Consider the following 22,732-nt stretch of genomic DNA (forward strand, 5'->3'; position numbering starts at 1 on the left):
TCATATATTACCCCAATGATCCACGGCAAGGGCTGGACCTCATTATATTACCCAAGAGTCCACGACAAGGCTAGATCTCGTTACATTACTCGAGAATCTGCAACAAATGCTAGATCTCGTTATATTACCCAATAGTTTGCAACAAATGCTAGATCTTGTTATAACTTGTACAAGCGCACATATGACCCTATTGACATGACAATTGTATTATAGCCTTTTATCACATCCATACAGGCAACATTTATACATATATGCATTATCATACCTGTAATCATTCTTATTCACTTCTCATACATTGGGTTCGATCACATTTGAATTATCGTACCTTGTGCATTGTTCTATTGCAAGACAACCATTTATCTCATTCCATTTCAATTTAATCAAATTCATATATATATAATTTTACATTCAATTTCAAAATCACAATTCAATTAATCATCAACACACAATATCTCACATTATATAACATATTTTAGTCCCCTATCTCAGCATTCAACTTCAATCACAACAAATCAATTCATACGACAATGATATACTCACCTTGATCATTAATTCAATAAACAAGTATATGCAAATAATTATTTCTATTTTGAATCATAAAAGTATGAACCGAAAACCTTACATCACTTATTGACAACTCTTGCTTTTCCTTTTCCTCTAGAAGACTCAACATCGTCTTTAGGCACGTACAGTCATACAACAGATAAGCATTTATCAATTCCCATCCAATTCAAATCCAAACATAAATTCAATCATATTTTACATTTTATTCAATTTAGTCCTTAAACTCGTGACAAGCATAACTCTTGGTATTGAACTTTGGATTAAAATTTGATTTCACATTTATTCTTTAGGGACCTTATACTTTCTATTATTATCACTATTTCATAAAAAAATTATATTTTATTCAATTTGATCCCCAATGTACAAAGCTGACAATTAAGCTTTACAAATTAGTCATTTTTACAACCTAAGCTTAATTTCTATCAATTTCACACCAAATCCAACCAATTATCAACAATGAAAACTTATAAAAAATTTAGCAATTAAACAAATCGATGCATGGGCTAACTAAACCAAGCTCCCATAATTATAATATAAAATTTATGTGAAACTAACTTAATTTACATTGTTAAATTGTAATGGTTGAATGCTTTTATGCTCAATAATGATAGTTTTTGTTTTCCTTCAAGTGGACGGTGAGGCTTGAAAAAGATGATTGTTTTGTTTCATCTTTCCTGTAACTTAAATATATATACATTAATTAAGATTTAATTAATCTAATTTAATTAAGGTAATTAAGCTTTAATCATGTTTATTTTATTCTTAATTAATCTAAGTGGAAACATCATCAATTTCCACTATCTCATGATTAGAAATGGTTAAATAACCATTTTGGCCCATTTGGTTAATTGCTATATAGGTCCTCAAACCTATTGTTAATTAAAATTCAATAGCAATTAAAATTTTACAATTTAGTCCCTGGGTATTAATTAAGCACTTTTTCAGCTAAATTATTTAACCAAATTTTAATATATTTTTATAATAACTTTGTAAATATTTTTATTTAATATTCATGGGCTCGGTTTATAGAATTGGAATTCTGAAATCGCATTTTTTGACACTATTGAATTTTGGGTCTTGTAGTTTATGTTCTGGTCATTAACTTCAAAGTTTTACAAAATGGTCACAGAACTATTCGAAAGTTTTTATTTATATCATTGGGTTGTTAAGTTTTTTTTTTCAAAAGGTTTGGCTAGCAAGCTTTAAGTAACGATTCAAAAATCAGTATGATGGGTTTGTAGACATCGATGCGTCGAAGAATATACCTTAAATCTAAGTTGATCTAACGATCAATGTCAGAGATTAGAGAAGAAAGTTATTTAGATTTTAGTTCGTAAATTTATGACATTTAAATATATTTCATGAAAAAAAAATTGTAGAAGAGAAAGGGAATGAAAGCTTTCGAGTGGTGTAAGTGAATAATATGTATTTTTATGGAAGGTTTATATTTTTATTGGAGAATTAAAATTTTTAAATTTTGATTTTAAATTTTTACATATTATAAAATGGAAAGGTTTTATTGATTATCTTTACTTTATTTTATTTTTAAAATTTAAAGCCAGAAATAAGATATATATGATATAGGACGTAAAAGATAATAAAAATATTTGAGGGTAGAAAATATGGGATAAAATTGAGGGATAATAGTTATTTTTTTTAGGTGTAATGAATTATTTGGTCATAATATTAATGGATAATGTCGAGGATAATATTAATTTAAAATCTAAAACATATTGTAAATCTAATAAGTTATAGAGAAAAAATGATATTTAGTAACATGAGAAAAATGCAATTTTTTTAAAATTGAAATAAAAATCGTGAGTTGGCCTAGTAAGAAAATTGTATTTAGCTAAAGTATTCGTAGGCGCTGAGGGCTTGAAAGTTGTCACACAAAAGCGGAACCCTTGCTCTTTTATCTGCAAAATTACTGGTAATTCGGGGGGAATCATTTTCAATTTGGGTCAAACTGAAGAAGAACAATAGCGAGAGAGAGAGCTTATTCGCAGTTATTATCAAGTCATGTGGACGCATGTTTTGGGTATCGTATGTCGCTTCTTTCGTTTCTCTTTTATTTTATTTTTGTTACGATCGAAAGGTTTTTGTTAGTGCTGTTTAATTTAATAATTCATTTGCGAACTAGAGAATAATTCCTGGTCGAACTAGTTTGAATCAGGACTAACCTCGTACTGCTTTCGTAATACATGCTAGCTGACTTATTTGCGGATGACATTTAGGCATTTGATATCTCAGTTTAGTTTCACTTTATTTATCATTTGCACTTAAAGCCCTGTGCAAAATTTTGAAGGTAATAAAGAAATTTTAAGCTATTTTAAAGGATTGGCAATCCCTCAGGCTCACTAATAATTGAATTACATTTTCATTTAACATGGATAGATCATCATGCACTTGTGCCTGACTTTTTAATCATGTTTATCAGTTTGCTGTAAATTTTGTAGTTACAAACGATTATGACTTTTAACATAAAGAAAGAGGACATATGCTTCTGTTATTGGTTACAACTTTAGTTTTAAAAATTTACTGGTTTCTGAGCCCACTTAATTATTTTTAAAACTGATTGGTTTAGAAAATTTGAATGCTAATATTTTAGAATTGGATCTTGAAAGTGTTGAATTTTTACCGTAAAGATTTATTTGTTAGGTTTTCTTTTTCTTCTGAGCTGAATATGCAACAAGCCATGTTGCCAAAAATCTTCTGCTAATGGATTTGGCTGTCGGAGAGGTGATAGAGAGGTTGGGGCTAGGTTGGAGAACATGGTGCAGTCGGGGAAATCCAATCAAGGAAGACCACAAACTTCAGGTCATCATTCTCTAACCTGAATTTATTTCTATTTAATTATATTCTTCACCTAATACTACTTGGTATAGGTGCACTGCCTGGTGGGAGGACTGGAGGTTATGAAAGTTCTTCCCGTGATAGGGTAGTTTATTTGACAACATGTCTTATTGGGCATCCAGTTGAAGTCCATGTGAAAAATGGATCAATTTACACTGGAATATTTCATGCAACTGATGCAGAAAAAGATTTTGGTATGATCATTTATTTTTTATAGTAAGGATGCACCTGTAACTGGTTTTTACAAATTGAGCTTTGTTCCCCTCTTCTCCTAATAGACTGAACTTTGGAATAAAATGTTGTCTTCTTAACATCCACTCCTTGCCTTTTCAGGAATCATCTTGAAAATGGCTCGCTTGATTAAAGATGGTACTTTGCAAGGAGACAGAGCTATAATGGAGTTTGTTAGCAAGGCACCCTCAAAGATTTTCATTATACCTGATGAAGAGCTTGTGCAAGTTATAGCGAAGGTTTTTTGATTTTCCCTTCTTTACAGTCCTATCTCTAGTCCAGTTGCTAATGACAGATGAAATGTGAAGTAGTTCTGTGAGGCTTTCAAAAGCTTTATAGAGTTTGTTTCGTTTAGATAATTGTTAATGGTACTTGAAAATTAAAAGCTGATTAGCACAGAATGCGGCTGGTTTTGTCTAGTTTACCCTCAATATTAATTTGGTTGTTCAAATTTTGATTCCAGGATGTGGCTGTAAGCCTGTAACCAGGGATGGATTTGCAAGTGAACTCCAGCATGAAAAACATCAGGAAATTTTGATAGATTCTGCGATATCCCAATCCCCTCAACATGAGGGGGAGAGGGTGTTAGCGCCCTGGGTTCCCCGCGAAGATGATCCACAGTGTCCTGAACTAGAAAATATTTTTGACAGCCCGTGGATTAGGTTGAGTTCTCTCTTTTGAAATATATGTCTTCCAATTGCTTTATTGTTCCAACATCTTATTACTTCAACCCAGTTGCATCTATATTGTTTTCGTTATGTCTATTGCAATCTCTATTTCTATATATCAAACTTGGTTCCTTTGTTTTTATCGTCCTTCTTGTTTTCCATCAATAAGTTGCTTGGCCAAAAAAAATTTAGGAATTTCAAGATGTGATATTACTTCAAGTCTGGGAAATATTTTTTAGTGGCTTTAGTGTTGGGGTTAATCAAGGGTGTCAAGAAAAACATGATTTCTCATTTGATATTTGCTTCTGCAAAATTTGTTGATATGGAGTTGCTGTTGAAATCTTGTAGTAAATTGTTACATTTTGATGATCGTTATATATGTGTGTGTCATTCGTTTTTGTTTTTACTTAATCTCTGCAATAGTCCACTTTGTGATACTAATATTTATTTATATGCACACACACACGAAATTGCACTATTAGGAACTGGGATCAGTTTGAAACCAACTAAAAGTTATTTGGTGTAAAAAGTACTTTCAATGAGGAACTTTACACGACAAAACTTGAGAGAGGTCCCCATATGAGAGAGTTTGAGAGGGAAGCAATGAGAATAGCAAGAGAGATTGAGGGTGAGGAGACCCAGGATCTTCATTTAGCAGAGGTAACTTTTTGTAAAATCAAAATTTTCCTTTTATTGTTTTTCCCCTTTTAACTTCTCTCAAATTTTCTCATGCTTTGCATGAATTTCTGCCAGGAGAGAGGGTTTGATCTTCATGATAATTTTGATATTGATGAGGAGATGAGATTTTCTTCTGTCCTAAGGGGTAGAGGGTTCGATGATAGTGGTTATGAAGAAGAGGAGGACATTATGTTGGATTCTCACAATATTGAGACCTTTGGAGATTCTTCTGATTCTCATAGTAGAAGGCCTGCTGATTTGACCAGTTTGCAAGGATCTGTAGGAGTTCGAATTCCATCAAGCTCTTCCTTAGTGGTAGTTATTGACCTTTGGAATTTGAGATATTCTAGTTCTTTCTTTGTTGAATGCAAATATATATGGTGAATGGTTCTGTCCAAAATTTTAACCAGTTTTAGTTTGTTTATTTTCTTTAAAAAATAAATCAGGTAACTTATGGTCAACAATAAGCTTTGTTTGGCATGACCCGGAGCAGTGGCTTTTACTTTTGCCCTGCAGTGGAGCTTAGTGAGGGTGGTGTTTGAGCTCCAATTAGGGCTCTGGCTTGGGGTGAATGACCTGCCATTTCACTGGGAAAATCTCTGAATGGTCCCTTTACACACAAGATAACAACTTGACCTTTGCTTATGTGGTCTATCAGAGATTAATAAATTGTAGAGCACAATGCATTTCGAAGTAGATTCTTACTCAATGACTTATATGTAAAGTTGGGGCTTTGCATATACAAATTATATTTTATGTACACATAAGGTCTTTACTTAGTTGGAATCTTGCTGTCTTCTTTAAAGGAGTTTTGTGCAGAATTATGTATTTCTGTGAATATGAATGTCATGACATGTTGATTGTACTTATATGAAGAGGCAACAAAATGAGTAGTTATTCTGTTCCTTGGTACCAAAGGTTTGTGACTAGATTGCACATTGACCGCAAAAATGTATTCCTTTCATTGGAAAGGAAAAATGTAGGCGGAGAACTGTTGTTTGAATAGGGTTCATGACTGCCATATCACCAAAAGAGGGTAAACAAAGTAGCAAGATTTGATTTTTTTGATGAAGAGAGAAAGCTATTGGATCTGATTGCAAGCCATAAGTCTTCCTAGTGGTTCTTTACTCAAATATTCATCTAGACATTTTCATTTGATGATGAATTGGTTTGAGAGGTAGATTAGTGTATGTGTGTGCGTGTGTGGTCGAGTGGGGGGTCAGTTACAATTTGGAATGCTCACTGAAGTTGATCATAAGTGACATTACTTGAGAAGGTACACATGCATTGCAGATTCCTATTCTTTATTCTTTCAATTATAACTCAGACAAGGTGAAACTTAATTTGCTTGTTGACAACAATGGGAGATTTAAGTGTGCAAGGGTGTTGCGAAGATGTTTATGGAATTTGAGTGCTGAAGAAGCTGATAATTTGATTAGGAGTTGAGAGCTTAAGGACTTTAAGATGGTTGTTGCAAGCAAATGTAGTTGTCATGCATGTTGGGAGGGCATGTTCCTCTTGGGAAAAAATTTTGAGATGGAGTCACATATTGTTTATTCTGTCATGGCTCCTGGTCTGGAGTGAGTTACTTGAATTTCCTCTACTTTTGTGAAGTTAGATTTAACTTTTTATAGTAGACTTATGAGTTATGACTAGTGATTTTTGGTTTACTTTTAGGTACTTGTTCAAACAATGCCATTATCCTGAAAGTTTCTTTTCACAACTTATCTTTCATCATAGCCCTTCCCATACTTTATCTGTCTGCACTTTGATGTTATTTCATCCTAAATTATTGTTGCTTGTCAGTACAAGTTGCTATCAAAGATAGTTGTATCATCCAATGTGTTTGTTTATGCATGCATTTACTCTGTGATCCTTTCCCATTATAGCATACTCTTATTTTTGTGGTTTGTAGGATAATATACCACCTTCCCTGGCAACCATCAATTTGAATCGCTCTGGCTTCAATGACCAGGCCAGATGGCTGGCATCTGAACTTCCTTCTAAAAGTTTCCCCGTATCTGACAGTGAGAGCAGGTGTTTTATCTTTTCCCCTTAAGACATGCCAACGTTATCTGTGTTTACTGGTTTTATCTGCCTATTTGATTCGTTGTTGTAAGGCAGTATTAGAAGTAATTACTGTAAGGATCAGTTCCCTGGACATCAAATAGGTGCCAGCTTTTTCATATTTTCTGATTTAGGCACTTGTAGTACAGAATCCAAGATGATTTGCTTGGGGAACACAGAGGAAGCAGTGATGCTAAAGAATTTGCTGAAAAACAATCTACATGTAAGTTGAACTTCGAAGTTTTGTAGATAAGCAAATCAATGAATGTGAAGCTCCTTATTTTGTTGCTTTAACTTTCATAAATGATTCATATCTCCATTTGAACTCCTATTTCTAGTGCATCTTCTTCTAGTCTGTTTGCTTCTAACATGTATATGTTTTCTGTTTGAATTCTTAATCCTGTTATGCAGCCATCTGAGGACCTGCAATTGTCAAATTCTGTTGGTAAGTATGCTTTACTATCTAGGCGCCAGCTTGGTGGCCTATAAAATAGAAACTGCATTTTTTTGCAAATATCTAACTGCACTTAATTTTGCTGCTGCAGGTGGTTGTTTTAATATACTGACCATAGATTGATTTGTAATGCAGATTCTCATTCATTATTGGATGACAAGATTGATGCATCTGATAAAGCTGGCCATGTGAAAAACTTAGTTATTCTTGTGAACCCTCGGAGGGCCCAGCTTCTAGCAAAGTAATTGGTGAAACACATTCTGCAAACTCCCACGGACAACCTGGTAGTTGTGCATCATCAAATTCAGATTGTGTTGCTGCTGTCTCAGCGTCTAGTGGCCCTGGTTTATCACCAAGTTCATCAATGGGTTCATTATCCTCCAAGAAGTCAACTCTGAATCCCCATGCAAAGGTTTGTTATCCCAGCGTCTACTGAACTCTTTGCCCTTTTGTGTTCCTTCCTCTGTTTGTCTTTTATACATCTAATATGCTTAATGCTATCAGGAATTCAAACTCAACCCTAATGCAAAGAGTTTTACACCATCTCAAACAGCTGCTAGGCCTTCAACCCCAGTGTCTGATGGTTCTTTGTACTATCAACCACAAATGTCTCCTGTACCACATATGTACATGCCTGCTAGTTTTGGGGTAAGTTTCTTAATAAATAATTGCAATTTTTATGAACACTGATCCTGGAAGCAAGAAATGCAATTGACTGGCAATGATTGCATCACCTAGGGCTTTTTTTTTCGCCATATTTATCTAAACCTCCTGATTTTGATGAGTACTGAAATTGATAGATCCTGTTCTCTAATGTATTCTTTTGGGTGTATATTATGTATCAATTAATAGTGAACTCGAGTTATAACTTATGAGTCGATGCCTGAGCTCTGAATGGAGCTTTGATACTGTTGCATTGATTCATTAATAGCATTCATCTTTGTCCCTTTTTTTTGTTATCACAGTTGTGATTTGTCTGGAATGGTTTAAGTGGGGTTAAGTTAATTTGATTTGACTTCATATATAAAAGGTTTAGGATATTAACTAGAAATTGCAATTTCTTTTACGTTAGGAATCTTGTATTTGGTAATTTTTTGCAGTTTGCAACTTCATTCAGCTGCATATATTTTAATAAATGAGATGGTAAAACTTTGGTATATGATATTACAATTCTTTGTCATACATAGACCTGACTCTTAAATTCATTGCAGATTTAGTCTTTTTTCCCTATTCAATCGGAAATGTATGCTTCTTCATTTACGATCACATGGTTTTTGCAGATAGGACCCTCCTTTCCTGGCCACCAGCCTGTTATATTCAGTCAACAGGTGGCACCAACACAATCATCACAGCCATATTTTCATCCAAATGGACCTCAGGTTTAGCATTTATTTACAATTATCTCCATTGACCCATCTTTATATGCTTATTTCTTATTTACTATATTCTTCAAAGTTGCAGCATAGGCAGCAGACACTTCTTAGTCAACGGCAAGTGGTATACTACCAACCCGTAAGTGGTTCCGAAAATTATCCAAGTTTGTGTAGACTTGATTGCTGCATTGTATACTTAGAACACACTCCTATATATACTAGTATGATATGTATATATATAGAGAGAGACAGAGAGAGAGAGAGTTGCAAATGATGCTTCCTGGAGAATTCTGTAAAACTTTCTTCAAACTTGCTGCAAGTATTCTTCTCATTCTTGAGAAGGGGCAGTATACGATGATTATATGTGTATATATAATCATGTTGGGTCGTAGAAACTGAAACTTTGGTTTGCAGGAAATGCAATACAAAGGAGGACGGCGCCATTAACCAGTTAGTTCACTAACGGCATTTTTGGGAGAGCTCTGCTCTGCTCGCAAATAATAAAACTTTGACTTTTGAGAGGCTGCTTGGATGGATCAACTTTCTCAAAACAAAGCCAGGGGGTGATTATTGGTTAATTATATAACCCTATACACACTTCATTCACATTGTTACTCTGGATTTACAGTTTTTTTTTGGTTAATTAACCTGTACTTTTCTGATTTATTGTTTTTAGTGTTTTTATAGTTTTGGATCGATCTTTGTTGCATTCTATATTATTTTTATTTCCTCTATTCTTTTAATAATATTTTTTCTCGTTACTGTAGCCTGGATTCTTTATAATTTAATTTGGATCTAGCTTTGGATCTAATTTTTCTTTCAATGGAAGAACCCAAACAAGGTTCTTGTTTTGATACATTGAAGCTTGATTAACACTTATAATGATCTTTAAACATTTGATGCATCGATTAATACCTTTTAAACTCTAATTTTGTGAGACTTGATTTTATATGCATTAGTTTGAGTTGCCCTGGTAATGAGTGTGGTGCTTTACATTAGGTTGTCTCTTGGACCGAGTGTAAGGTCTTATAATAAGAAGATAACGATTCTGGTCTTAGAAAAATGGGGATCAGTTTCAATTGCACGATCAAGCTTATCTCTCTCTCTCTCTCTCTCTTAATTCTAGTAAGGCAAGGGACCCAACTTCGTTACCTCTATCAACAAACTTGGCAAATTTAGTATTCTCAGAAGTGGAGTAGTACGTAGGATCAACAAAATCATCTACTTGAAAGATTAAGAGATTATCTTATGATAATCGTCTTGGTTAGTTGCAACTAGCGTCACAACTGGGTAGGTGGTCTTGTATTGGTGTGTCTTTAGTTATAACAATTAAGAAGGGTCCTTTACTACCTTTTTTTAAGTCGTCTCTGTAGAGCGTTGAGATGGTAATCTTCGTTGAGAATTCTCAAAGGACGAGGGGCTTTGTGTTCTGGTTTGCTTCACGTGGCCATGACTAAGGTTGGAGTGTTCTGCTTGGGTAGGAAGCTTTCTTGAAATGTTGCTACAAGAGAGATATTTGAGGGAATTTGCTTTGTCAAGAGCTTCTTGAGAGGTTTAAAGAGAAATTTACTTTAGTGTTGTGCTTTATATGTCAAGTTAAACTCGACACACTCCTACTTTGTTCCTCAAATTTTTTAATCTAACAACAATTGATTTTCAGTTGGCAAATGTTTTAATTCAATTGTGTTATTTTTAAAGAACTCCTTGATGAAGTAACGTTTAATGCCGTCTTTGAGTGAAACACAAGACTCATTAAGATGTTATTGTATTAGAGTTGTCATAATAAATCGTTACAACTGACGTTATGATTTACAAATCTTTTAGCATTTCCCATATAAGTAATAGTTGTGCACAATAACTTCTAATGGTATTTTTTTTCAAATTATAATGTTTTCCTTAAAATAAATTAAATATCAAAGTTTTTCAAAATAAAAATTGGTACAAAATTTCTTTAAAAATCCATTATTGCATTAATGTCACATTAAAATTTATTCTTTTCTAAAAAAATGTTAAAATTTTTTGTTTTGAAAATTTGTTTTATTTCTTTTGTAATTAATTAACTCATTAGATTCATTTTACCAAATAATTTGAAAAATTATTACTGTAAGAAAAACTTAATTTTGAATTACTATAAAAATTATTTTTTCAAAAATTAATGGGTAAATTATATAAATAGTCACGTGTGTTTCTGTTTTGATTATTTAGGTTGGTAAAATTTTTATTTTAGCCACTAATATTATTAAAATTTGATATTTTAATCATTTCTTTGTTAAATCACTATCGAAATATTAGTGTGACCATTTTTATTGGCAAAATAGTAAATTTAGCCTCCAATTTTTACAAGTTTTATCAATTTGATTCTAATTCTAAATAATTCAACAAATTTAACCCTCAAGTTTACCCATTTTGTCAATATAATTTTATTCTTAAAAATAAAAATTGAAAGACTATAAAAATAAAAAATATTTAAAAGTTAATTTTTCAATAAAAATACATATGATTTAATAAAATATATACAAAATTATAAAAATATTTAAAATAATTTAATATAATTTTTCTTATTTTTAACATAACATTTATTTATTAAAATAATAATTTTATAGATAAAACAATTTAAGAAAAACCATGAAGAATACTTAAGCATATTCAATTTTTCTCTGTTTTCAACATTAATTAACACCAAGTTCAAGTGCTAAAAACTATGGATTGAGGTTGAAAATAGAAAAAGTCGATCTCTTTAGGTTGATGCCTGAAACGAGTTTGTTGTGTTTGAGGTTGTACTTGAAAGTAAGCATGATTGGGGATATATAAATGAAGATGAGGTATTAGAAACCTAGTAGATAAAAAGTTATGTTGACAATTCCACAATCGATTCCTAATTCTAATTTGATGGCTTGAAAATAGAGGATGTGAAAATCAAAAAGCTGAAAGGATTACTGGTGCTGATGATTGTGGGCAAAGACAGTACCCAATGCTTGATAAATTTGACAAAACTCAAGAACAAAGTCAAACGTATAATAAATAAATTATTATTTATAAAATAAAACAAAAAAGAGAGAAAAGTTTGAATCTAATTTAATTCTTGTTTATAGATTTTTAAAAAAATATTTTACTCATAAAATTATTATTTTAATAAATAAATTTCAAGTTAGAAAAGAGAACAATAAATATTAATTTATTTATAATTTTGTATGACTTTTATCAAAAAAATGAACTTCTAAATAATTTTTATTTTTAAATTTTTAAAAATCGAAACTAAAGTAACCAAATGTGTAACGTTTTAAATTCACTCTGATTCATTACAATCACATTTCACTTGCATTGCATTGCTAGCTTCGTAATCATTTCTCTTTTCAAGCAAACAAAAATAGATTACTTAAAAATTGTCTCACAAATCTACAACCAGGGCTCGCTTGAAATGATCTTACAACGATGGCACCCATGTTCTTCAGGTCGGCATAGTTTGCAGTCTTATATGCTTGTACTTTTGTTCAGTGTTGAACCGTCTTGCACCCTCTGTCAACCCTTTTAATAAAAGAAGCTTCAATCCTTCAACTCCCTCTTGCAATGCAGTATCAATCTTGTTTAACAACATAAAAGGGGAAAAAAATTAGTATTCCTAACTCTCTTCACCCCCTAACAGATGAGTCGAGTTAGAAGTTCAGTTCTAAATCTTAAACAATATCATATTCCTAAAACCAGATGGGAGTTAAAGATCCAAAGGGAACAGTTCAAACTTAAAATATGTTAAAATATCATCTCTAATAAGCTAAAACATAAAATTCTGATGATTTACATTGAATCCCTCACACTTAAGCTGAGCGCACTGCTTCTGCGCTTTATAAATAGGCGTGCACCTGATAAAGAATGCCTCACCTGAAGTGGTGCAAGGCACTTTGATATGTGTTGTGCCTAACTCCTTGATACCATTAGTATGTATTGCAGATGCATTTCAACTAAATATACTTGTTTAAATTATAACCAAATACTTCTCCTTTAACTGGTGCTGAGAGTTTATCAGAAGCATAAAATTTTCACCTATCAAACTATTCTCCAAGTGTTCATCATTTTTGCTTTGGGTAAACCTAAGTTTTTAGCTATTTTTCCTACCAAAGTCGGGGATCGAATCAACAAAGATGATTGGTTGTAATTTCTTAACTAAAGGTTGTATACTTGAAAGAACGAAAATTTTTAACTTTTGGTATAATACTTTAAACTTTACCAAGCATTATAAATAATCCCTCCAACATTTATCGGATTTGATTGAAGTCTATAATACGCATCAATTTCAGTAAACTTGCAATGGAATCTAAAAGGAATAACAGAACATTTTTTTTATTGTTAATCATGATTTCCTAGGAACCATGTGGCATTTCTAGAGGAGCCATCAGGCTTGATATATTTGCTTTTTTATCTTAAATCTCTTTTTCTTTTTTTCCTTCATCCCCACAACCCATGTTAGCAACCACTTTTAGCTTGAAATGGGCCCCACGTCATTGAATCAGAGGCCCAAATGCCCTATCAGTTACTGTTGCCAGTAAATTAGATCCAGAACCACCCTGCTGGGGACAACAATGGCCATATGTTATATTAGGCTCGTAGGCACTAGATTAAATAAAGAGAAGGCTGTCCAAAAAGACAATTTTGTATATTTGGTGCCAAGTAAGGCATCAGCAGGGGAAATCTCAAATCTGAACAGTTGGGACGTCTCTGGTTTCGGTGAGCTCACTAGGATAAAGGAATAAGAACAGAAGCAGATAAAAGAAAGAAAGAGAAAACTGAAAACAAAATGTTTGCGTATATAATTATATCAATTCATTGTCTGCTAGGGCATCTAACAAATGAAATTATCATTTTTTACAGCTATACAAAATTTTAAGAGAATATTCTATATCTCTTAATCCCCATGGTTTGATTGTACTAAATTTGCACTTCTAATTATATTTTCCAGTAAATTTTTAATGCGGAATCAGGTCTTATACCAGAACCTTTTGGACTACAAGATGTGAATAGTAAATTAATTATTGCCAAACATGAAATAAGTAGTATGTTAAATCTTACTCGTTCTCGAGCTGATGCATTAAACTTTTGCAGCAAGAATGCCTTAGGGTCCATCTGACCAGGTGGCTTACCAATACCTAATAAAAAATCATAATGATTATGTTATTTAATGAAGAAATAAAACATCTAGGAATAAAATAAAAAAATATTGGATTTCAATCCAACCAATTCGTAGCCGTGCAAACTCTCTGTTTCCCCGAAAATGATAGATTACACTCTTCAGCCTATTAAAACAAGCAACAGTGAATAATTTCAGGAAAAATACTGAAAAATAAAGCAAAATACAAATATGTAATCAAATAAACAAGGTAGCCCATATGTTGGAAAATAAGAGACCTTGAACATGTATATATTGAACATACATATGTTATATACTAATATGGTGGCTAACACACTAAGAAATCCAGATCTCTTTTTCCTTCTGTTTTTCTTTCCTCAAATAATACAGTTCTTCAAAATTCCTCAATATTCACTAGAATATTGCTCGAGTATCCAAGGATATTTTGTTCATATAAGGGAATTAAGATATTTATATTTCTTTCAAATTTAAAACACTAGCGGTTATGAGAAATATCCCTACACGAGGCACCTTTTGATGCAAAAAAGCATAGATACATTGCACTAAATAAGCCAGTAAAAACTAGAATGTTTAGACTCACTAGCAAACTTGAATCAAGATCATTAAACTGAATGTTAGAAACAAATCTTCAAGACTCGTGCTTATGAAGATTTTAGTAAGTGGCAAAATAACAAAGAATGGATGTAAAACACACTAGAAGTGGAGTCAAATACCATCAAAAGAAACATATGTTTCAAAAACACCTTGCAAATGATGGGATTATTTCATACAAAAAAGCAATATATTCTTTTTGCACAACAGTTAGGCACGGAAAACACTGATGGCAAAGGCATAGCTCAAAACTGATTATCTGAAATGAGAGAACTAGTTTCTCAAGCAACCTTTGAGGATTATTATTATTTTCAACTTCATATTCTACCTAATGATATATAATGCATGCCAAATTCTTTGTCCCCTTTTGTTCCTTTCTTTTAACTGCTTGTGTTGGGAAGCAAATATTTAGCACAAATAGCATAGGTTGAAACTTTACTCATGCAGTAACAAAGCATTTTATAAAGCAATAAGAAGAAAACTCAAGAAATTTAATGCAACTTCATACAAAATTTTTCTTCAGGCAAGGTACATAACATTCTCCATTCATACCCATTATGGCTTCCTTGACCTCCTTTGTCTTGAAGACGAAGCACTCCACATGGTAAGTCCATGTCATCATGAAACTACAACAAGAAAACATTACAGAAGAGCAACTATAAGATGTTGTGAATTATTTTTCATAAACAAAGCTGAAAAGAACTACCAAAATCTAGGAGGGAAATAAATGCCAGGCAATGGTAAAATACCACAATTACGCGATTAAGTGGTAGCTTATAATAAGCTGCTAGAGGTCCAGTCTGCAATTAAATGGTAAAAGAGAAAGTTATGGCAAGTATGATGGTCCATTAATGAAATTCCAGATATGTATCATCAATTTACAATTGCTCAATAACTCTTTAACCACAAAATGATGACACGTAACCTCCAAACAAGTGATACAAAACCAAATCTAAATAAATAAGCCCCGACAACTAACTCCTTCAAATGTTTAAATCATAAGTGTTGCATCACTTTTAGAAAGAGTTGAATGTTTCTTGTTATCCCTTTCCAACTTAAACTTTCAAGAATATTGCTAACTGTTAACATCAGGAATTTTATGGCCTATATCAAGCCTACAGTGATGCTCACTTATTCTACAACATAATGGAATAACTTCCATGCTTCCAAATAATATCTTACTAGTTGAATTATTTTTAGTTTTCTCAAACTCAGAGATTAAAAATGATGCAAATAAAAGGTCCAGTGACCACAGCTCAAAATAAGAGAGCTGCAAGATTGCTACAATCAACTATTAACAATTAAAGAAAATGTAAGCAATTGAAGGCATCAATCAAACCAATAGAAACTAAGAGCATTATTCAATGGACTATCCTCGATTCCAAACATATTTTGTAAGTTATGAATTATATGTATTGGATGAAGGCATTTTTCAATTGTTTCTTCATAATCATATATCAATTATGCAACAATAGAAGCAAATTAATAGTACCAAACACGTTCGGTCATAGTTAAATGATTCAATATTCTAATTTCAAGAAACAGATAATTGCAAGAGCTGAAAAGCTTTAAACAAGCAAAATAAGAAATAAAATGTCTAAACCACTAACAGATTCACCACTCAAGTTCATGTAAGTTTGAGGCTTAGAAAGAAGAAGTGGTGCATCACCCACAAAACCTGAAACAGTAAGGTCACCAAAGAGCAATGAGATTTCACATACATGAAACTAGAGAAAGGAATTTAAAAAAAAATTTAAAGAAAATGACAGGCCTTGTCCAAAGATAGCCTTGCAATTAAGAGTATTCATTTCTATCCCTTGAGCTTTAGCAAAAGCGTCGATCATCTCAAAACCCACCTGCTTCAAGTGAACTGATAAGTTAAAATCTACTTAAAAATGCTACAAAGAACAAGATCATGAGACACCTGGTAATGCAAATGAGCCTTACATTGTGTCTTGTTCCTTTATATTTATCACCAGGGTTGCCTAGACCCACAAACAGCCATGGCCGCGGGGCAGAGCTACAAAAGCAACGCCTAGTAATCATCCTCTGTTCGGTTCATAGGAAAAAGAAATTACTCAGCGAGGATTTTTAAAAAAAGTCTGCAGTTTGTTTAGATGCACAAGAGAAACATATCAATGAAATTGAACCCAACCATCAAAGTAGCGATTTCTCAAAAATCAAATAAACAGTAGAATAGGGTTTTACCTTGTAAGGAAAAGCAGATGTTTCTTGAAAGCAATCAAGTAAACTCGTGAGAGACAGAGAGAGAGGAAACGGACCAAATGTGAAGCTTGTCAGATTGGGAGAGGAAGAAGACCATCATGAAGCAGTGAAACAGAAAGGAAGGAAATGTACGATTAGAGACTCCATCTACTAATAAATCTACACTTCGTTTCCCAATTTCAAATTTTGAAAGTTGAAAAAATACTTTTTTGGAAAATGATTAATTTTCTGTAAAACTCATATTTTATTTGTGGTTGGATGATTTTTATAAAATATTTTTCTTTAAAAATTTGCATAAAATTATTTATAAAGTTTATTTTAGTGAGATAAATGCAATTTAAATTATATTTATAACAAATGAGGTCGAAATTTATTTTATAATAAATAATATCTTATAATAATTATTTTTTCAATGATCAAGTTATTTTTCTAAACTTGAAAGTTTGTTTCAATTATAAAATTTGTGAGTATTTGAATAAAAATATAATATTCAAAAAGAGACTTAGGTAAAATATAATTTTGTTTAAAATATGAGTTAAGCTTGAACTCCAATAATTAAGACATGAGCTCAACTCGTGCCTAATCATTATATATTTTTATAATATAATTGAATTTTATTTTTATATATTATGTAATATACATCACATAAATTCAAATATGCAATAGTATAATACTACGTGAACAATGAAAAATATTTTAAGATGTCTATATTTAAAATTTTAATAAAATAAAAATTCTAAAATAATATATATGCTCCCTTGTAATTTTAATTTTTTTGAAGGGCAAAGTTATTTGGCAAAGCTTTTTGTAAAACACTTATAAGTTAGCCTCTGATGCTGCCAATAATTTATAACCATTATGCATTATATACTCCCTTGTTTGTTCCCCACATCAAACGAATCTATTCGAACAAGTTATCTTTGGAAGAGGAATACACAAAATACAAATAACATTCTGTTAGATAAACAATAAATTCACCAATTGTTCATTCCAAAACATGTTATAATAATTAATCAATTTCAAGACTTTTGTAATGTCATTTCTAATAGGTGTTTCTTGAACCCTACATATTAATTTGCCAACCGACACCCATTTCTTTTAGTTGCCAAGCACTCCAAATGGTCTTCCATGTCAAAAAAAGGTAAGAACCTAAGCTCGGATTTAAAAATTTAGTGCGAGGAAAATACTTAGATTTAAGAACTTGCAATACTATCAAATCATGTTTAGTGATAAGGTGCCACCCTTGTGTAGCCAACATTGTAATATTAAAATGCTAAGTTCCTGAAATCGCATCTCCATTATCTTTTAGTTTACAAAAATCCTCTAATTTGTATCAATGAATCTCACGATTAGTATGTGGTTTGGACCACCAGAAAGTAACAATTATACTCTCCAACGTTTTGCACAAATATAGGGGTAAAAGATAGCACAACATGGTAATAGTAGGAATAGTTTGGAGAACGGATTTAATAAAAACCTCCTTACCTTCATATGAGAACTCCAATTACTAACTTTCATTTGCAAATGATTCTTTAAATTCAATAATGCCTCCATCTTCCACTTTCCCACCATTGTTGGTAACCCGATATATTTCTCAAGAGCATTAGAACTTTGAACATCTTGTCGAACATTGATACTGAAATAAATAAGAGACTAGTCAAAATTTACACATTGTCTAGAACATTTATTGTATTCTTCAATAATTTCTTTTACTATCTTCGCCCCTAACACAGATGTTTCACCGTACACTATATTGCCACTTGTAAAAAATAAATATGTAATACAAGGATCCTCCTCAACAAACTTTTGTACCTGTCTCCCTCTCGTTGGGCCATCTTAACCAAGGTGGAGAAACCCTCCCGGCAAATAAAAAAATAAATAAAGGATTTTAAAATTTTGAAAAAATAATCTTAAAAAACTTGAAGATTCCTAAGAACTTCAAAATTTCGTAAAAGTTGTTTAAATTTTTTATTTTTTTTGCAATTTTTAAAATGGGAATATTTATTTACTTATTTTCGATATAATATTTATTTTTACTCATAATCCATACTTAAATGCTTTAAAACATTAGCCCTATAAATTGTATAGTAACAATTTATATATTTTAAAATTTAATAAATTTTATATATTTAAAATACTATTCAATGTTGTTTTGAACTTTTATCCTTTTTAATCCTTAAAATTTAACAATTAGGATCGATACATTTAGATATTTTTCACAATTATTTTTATCTTTAGTTATTTCGTGTTAGCTTTTGCAAGTATATTTAGTGCTAGTTTACTATTGTAATTGAAAAATGCAATGATATTCTTTTTTAAAAATTTGATAATGTATATTAGCGGTGGTCCTGATCATGGGCCGGATTATTCATCCAGACCTAAAAAGTGGAAGAGTTTGGACAAAAATATAAGTTTGGACAAAAAATAATGCACATTTTATAAATGGATTGGGCCTCGAATATGATTTTTGAGTTGGGCTCGCCCCGCCCCGCCCCTACTTGAAACAAATCTTGTTTATTTTTATTTTTGCTACTATTTTAGAGCCATTTGTTTGCTAAGTTACAATTATATTAGTATTATTTAAGTATAAATATATATTTTTAATGTATTTTCAATTTCTTAGGAAACATTTATTTTAATGTTGTCGAAACCATTTTTAATTTTGAAAAAACGGGAGTCGACTAAAAAAACGAAAATAGAGTCGTCACCCATATTTTTTCAATGTGTGATCGGATCACCTTGAGATTGATCATTTTAAGAAAATATTTTTAATTAATTAAAACAATGATTTTGGTCTTCAAAACTAAAAAACGGGTCCGGGAGCCGATTATGTACGAGGAAGGGTTAGCACCCTTGTAACGCACAAAATTAGTATTTAATTGATTAATTAATGCCCTAACGTCGAAAATTTGAAAAGATTTTGAAATATGATCCTCTTATTTAAAAGAACACTTGAATAAATCAAATTGGATGTTAAGACCCTCTTATCTCGAAGAAATAAAATGTCACACTCAGTGAGTTCGGATGCAACATTTCAGATCCTTGAAATTAAGCTTGTCTTTTGATTTTTAAAACTCATGCACTTAAGCTTTAAAAAAAATTAGTTATTTGGGTCAAATGAAAAATCGAAACCCAGTAAGTTAGGGCACAAATTCTCAAAATTCCAAACGTAGAATATTGCCTTTATTTTTAAAAATCCTTATATTGAGATAATGAAACGTCATATCCAGTGGGTTAGGACACAACACTTCAAATTCCCGAGAATAAGCTTTCATTTGAAACTCATACATTTGGATTGAAGAAGGGTATTCAATTATTTAAATTCAACAAGGAAAATTGGAACATAGTAAGTTAGGGCACAATTTTCTCGAAGATTCCAAATACTGAGTATTGCCTTTACTTGAAAAATTTCAAACAAAAATAATAATAAATAAAATAAAGTAGGGATATAAAAAAAGAAAATTTGAATGAAAATTTAATTTTAAATCGAGTGGACAAATAAACACATATACAACAAAATATTGAATGAAATCATTTTAAAAAAATATGAGATAATAAAAATGATAGTAATAATAAAAAAATAATGGTAATAATAATAAACAAACGAAAAATAGCAAGTATAATGATGATAATAGTGTTTAAAAATAATAATAAACAAACGACATATTAATGATAATAGAAAATAATGATTAAAACTATAATAATATGTTAACATCTAAATAAAACCGAAATAATAGTATAGCAATAATTATAGAGATAATAATAAGACATTAATTACAACAATATGCTAATAATAATAATAAAACAATAATAATAATAATGGTGGTTATAATGAACATAATAATACTAATAATAAATAATATAATAGTAATAAACAGCCAACACAATAATAATACGATTAAAATAAGTCAAATTAATCAATTTAATGACCAAAATAGCAAAACTAGCTAAACAGGGATTAGATTGAATTAAAAAGGGGATTTTGGGGCGAATTCGGACTAAATAAATAGTAAAAATGACTAAATCGAACGCGCGGGTAAAGAGGAAAGAGCTAAAAAGGAAATTTCCCCCTCTTCCCAAAATGCACAGCATAGGGGGACCAATTCGAAATCATGACAAAACCATGGGGCCAAATTAAAAGGGAAAAAAAACTTAATTACAAACCATAAAAAGGCGGTGCAATTAGCCCTCCCTAGAAAACATGCGGATCTCTGGTCGGGTTGGGTCGCGCACACAGGCTAAACTAAAACGGCGTCGTTTTGGCGCCTATGCATCGGCCAAAACGACGCCGTATTGGGAGACCTATAAATATAAAAAAAAAAATTGAAACTTTCATTTCCCTTTCCTACTTCACAAAAACAAAAACCCCCTCTCCCCTTTTCTCTGCAGGCTAGAAGTTCGGCCAGGGCTCAATGACCGACCACCGTGTTAATCATGGACCATTGTCATGTAAGATTTCTCTTTTTTTTGTATTTTTATATGTAATATATGCAGACATAAATAACAAAAAATAATAGTAAAAACGAAAATGAAAAAAAAAAGATAAGGAAAAAAAACTCAAAGACCTTTGCTTGATTGTTGGCTGTCTATTTTACTAGTGTTTGCTGTTGTTTTTTTTTTGAAAAATATGTTTGAATCTCTTTTCCTCCTCCTTTTTTCAATCCGTCCCCTTTTCTCTCTTTTTTTTCTTCCCAACATTACATTCTTCTTGGCTTTGTATAGCCATTTTACAACTGTTTTTGTGCATGTTTGCAGGTATGGCAGACATGGCTTGGACGTGGTACGTGGGGCAGACGTGCGCGGTGGAGTGGCGCACGATATGAGCGGCGGCTGAAGCACTTAGGGGCTAGGGTTTTTCTTCTTGCCTGTTTTTTTCTGATTTGTTGTGGGCTAGATTTTGGGCTAGGGTAATTGGGTTTGTAATGGGCTAGTGGTTATTTAGGTTTAGTTTAGTTTTAGGTTGTAGTTGGATTATAGGCCCTGGCAAAATTTGGGCCCTATAAATGTTTTTAGTGTATTTGATATATTATATTTTTAAAATTTATTTTTATATAAAAATAATGTCGGGCTTGGGTTTAACATTTTTAATCTGCGCTAGGCTTGGACAAAATTTTAGGCCCATTTATGGATCAAGCTAAGCTCGGATCTAGAAGATGGACCTAAAATTTTACATAAGCTCTGCTCGACCTATGATCATGTCTAACCATTACTGTCAAAAAGTATTTTTAGAAAGATAAAATATCAATTTTAAACATGATATTATAAAATGAAAGATTTAATGAGGATATAAAAAAAAAACCTTCACTCAAAATCACTTTTTAAAAAAATTGGCTTCTTAACTTGGGTTGAAATCCAACTCTTAAATAAAAGTTTGATTTAAAAAAGTGCTTTTCAACCTAATTGATAAACACAATCTTATTCTTAGTTTAAAATTATTTTCAAAAGTATTTTGGGCAAAAAACACTATTGAGCAAAATTTTCCTTCTGCTTTTAGTTAAAAAAATGTTTTGCGAAAATATTTTTTATTCTAAAAGTACTTTTAAAAACTCATAAACATATTGTTTAGTAATATATTTTTGGGACAAAAATAATTTTTTTAGAAGTAATGCTAAATTGGCCCTTAGTTAACATTGTATTGGATTATCCTTTATTTATTTATTTTAAATAATATAAATTTGTTTGAGCGTAGTTTATTTATATTCCTATTTAAGGGTTGAGATAGATTATGTTTAGTTCTAAATATTGTATCAACTTACAAAATTGAATTAGATATAAAAAAATAGGTTATGATATAATAATTTATTAATGAATATAGTTATATCTCTAGATTGAATTGTACATTTTTATTCCCTTTCTCATAGTATAAGAAATAAATTGTTTCACTTAG

General features: G+C 31.5%; 1 protein-coding gene and 1 pseudogene across 3 annotated transcripts; one reads left to right on the forward strand and one right to left on the reverse strand.

The window, feature by feature from the left end:
- Positions 1 to 3,032: 3,032 nt before the first annotated feature.
- On the forward strand, positions 3,033 to 9,654 carry LOC108488095 (polyadenylate-binding protein-interacting protein 4-like; annotated as a pseudogene).
- A 2,430-nt stretch (positions 9,655 to 12,084) lies between these two features.
- Positions 12,085 to 17,058, reverse strand: LOC108487253 (peptidyl-tRNA hydrolase, mitochondrial). Of its 3 annotated transcripts, none has more exons than XM_017791548.2 (9): positions 16,828 to 17,058; positions 16,567 to 16,668; positions 16,391 to 16,475; positions 16,230 to 16,297; positions 15,369 to 15,419; positions 15,172 to 15,245; positions 14,115 to 14,173; positions 13,950 to 14,026; positions 12,085 to 12,468 (listed from the first exon to the last, which is right to left on the reverse strand). In XM_017791548.2, the coding sequence occupies exons 2-9, from the start codon at positions 16,663 to 16,665 to the stop codon at positions 12,337 to 12,339; spliced, it is 645 nt and encodes a 214-aa protein (XP_017647037.1). In that variant the 5' UTR covers positions 16,666 to 16,668; positions 16,828 to 17,058; the 3' UTR covers positions 12,085 to 12,336. The 3 variants fall into 3 exon arrangements, with proteins under 3 accessions (XP_017647037.1, XP_017647038.1, XP_052875683.1); XM_017791549.2 differs by having other exon boundaries at positions 16,567 to 16,721; positions 16,828 to 17,043; XM_053019723.1 differs by having other exon boundaries at positions 16,902 to 17,021.
- Positions 17,059 to 22,732: the final 5,674 nt, after the last annotated feature.

Source organism: Gossypium arboreum, chromosome 10 (genome assembly GCF_025698485.1).
Source record: "Gossypium arboreum isolate Shixiya-1 chromosome 10, ASM2569848v2, whole genome shotgun sequence".
Taxonomy (NCBI): Eukaryota; Viridiplantae; Streptophyta; class Magnoliopsida; order Malvales; family Malvaceae; genus Gossypium; species Gossypium arboreum.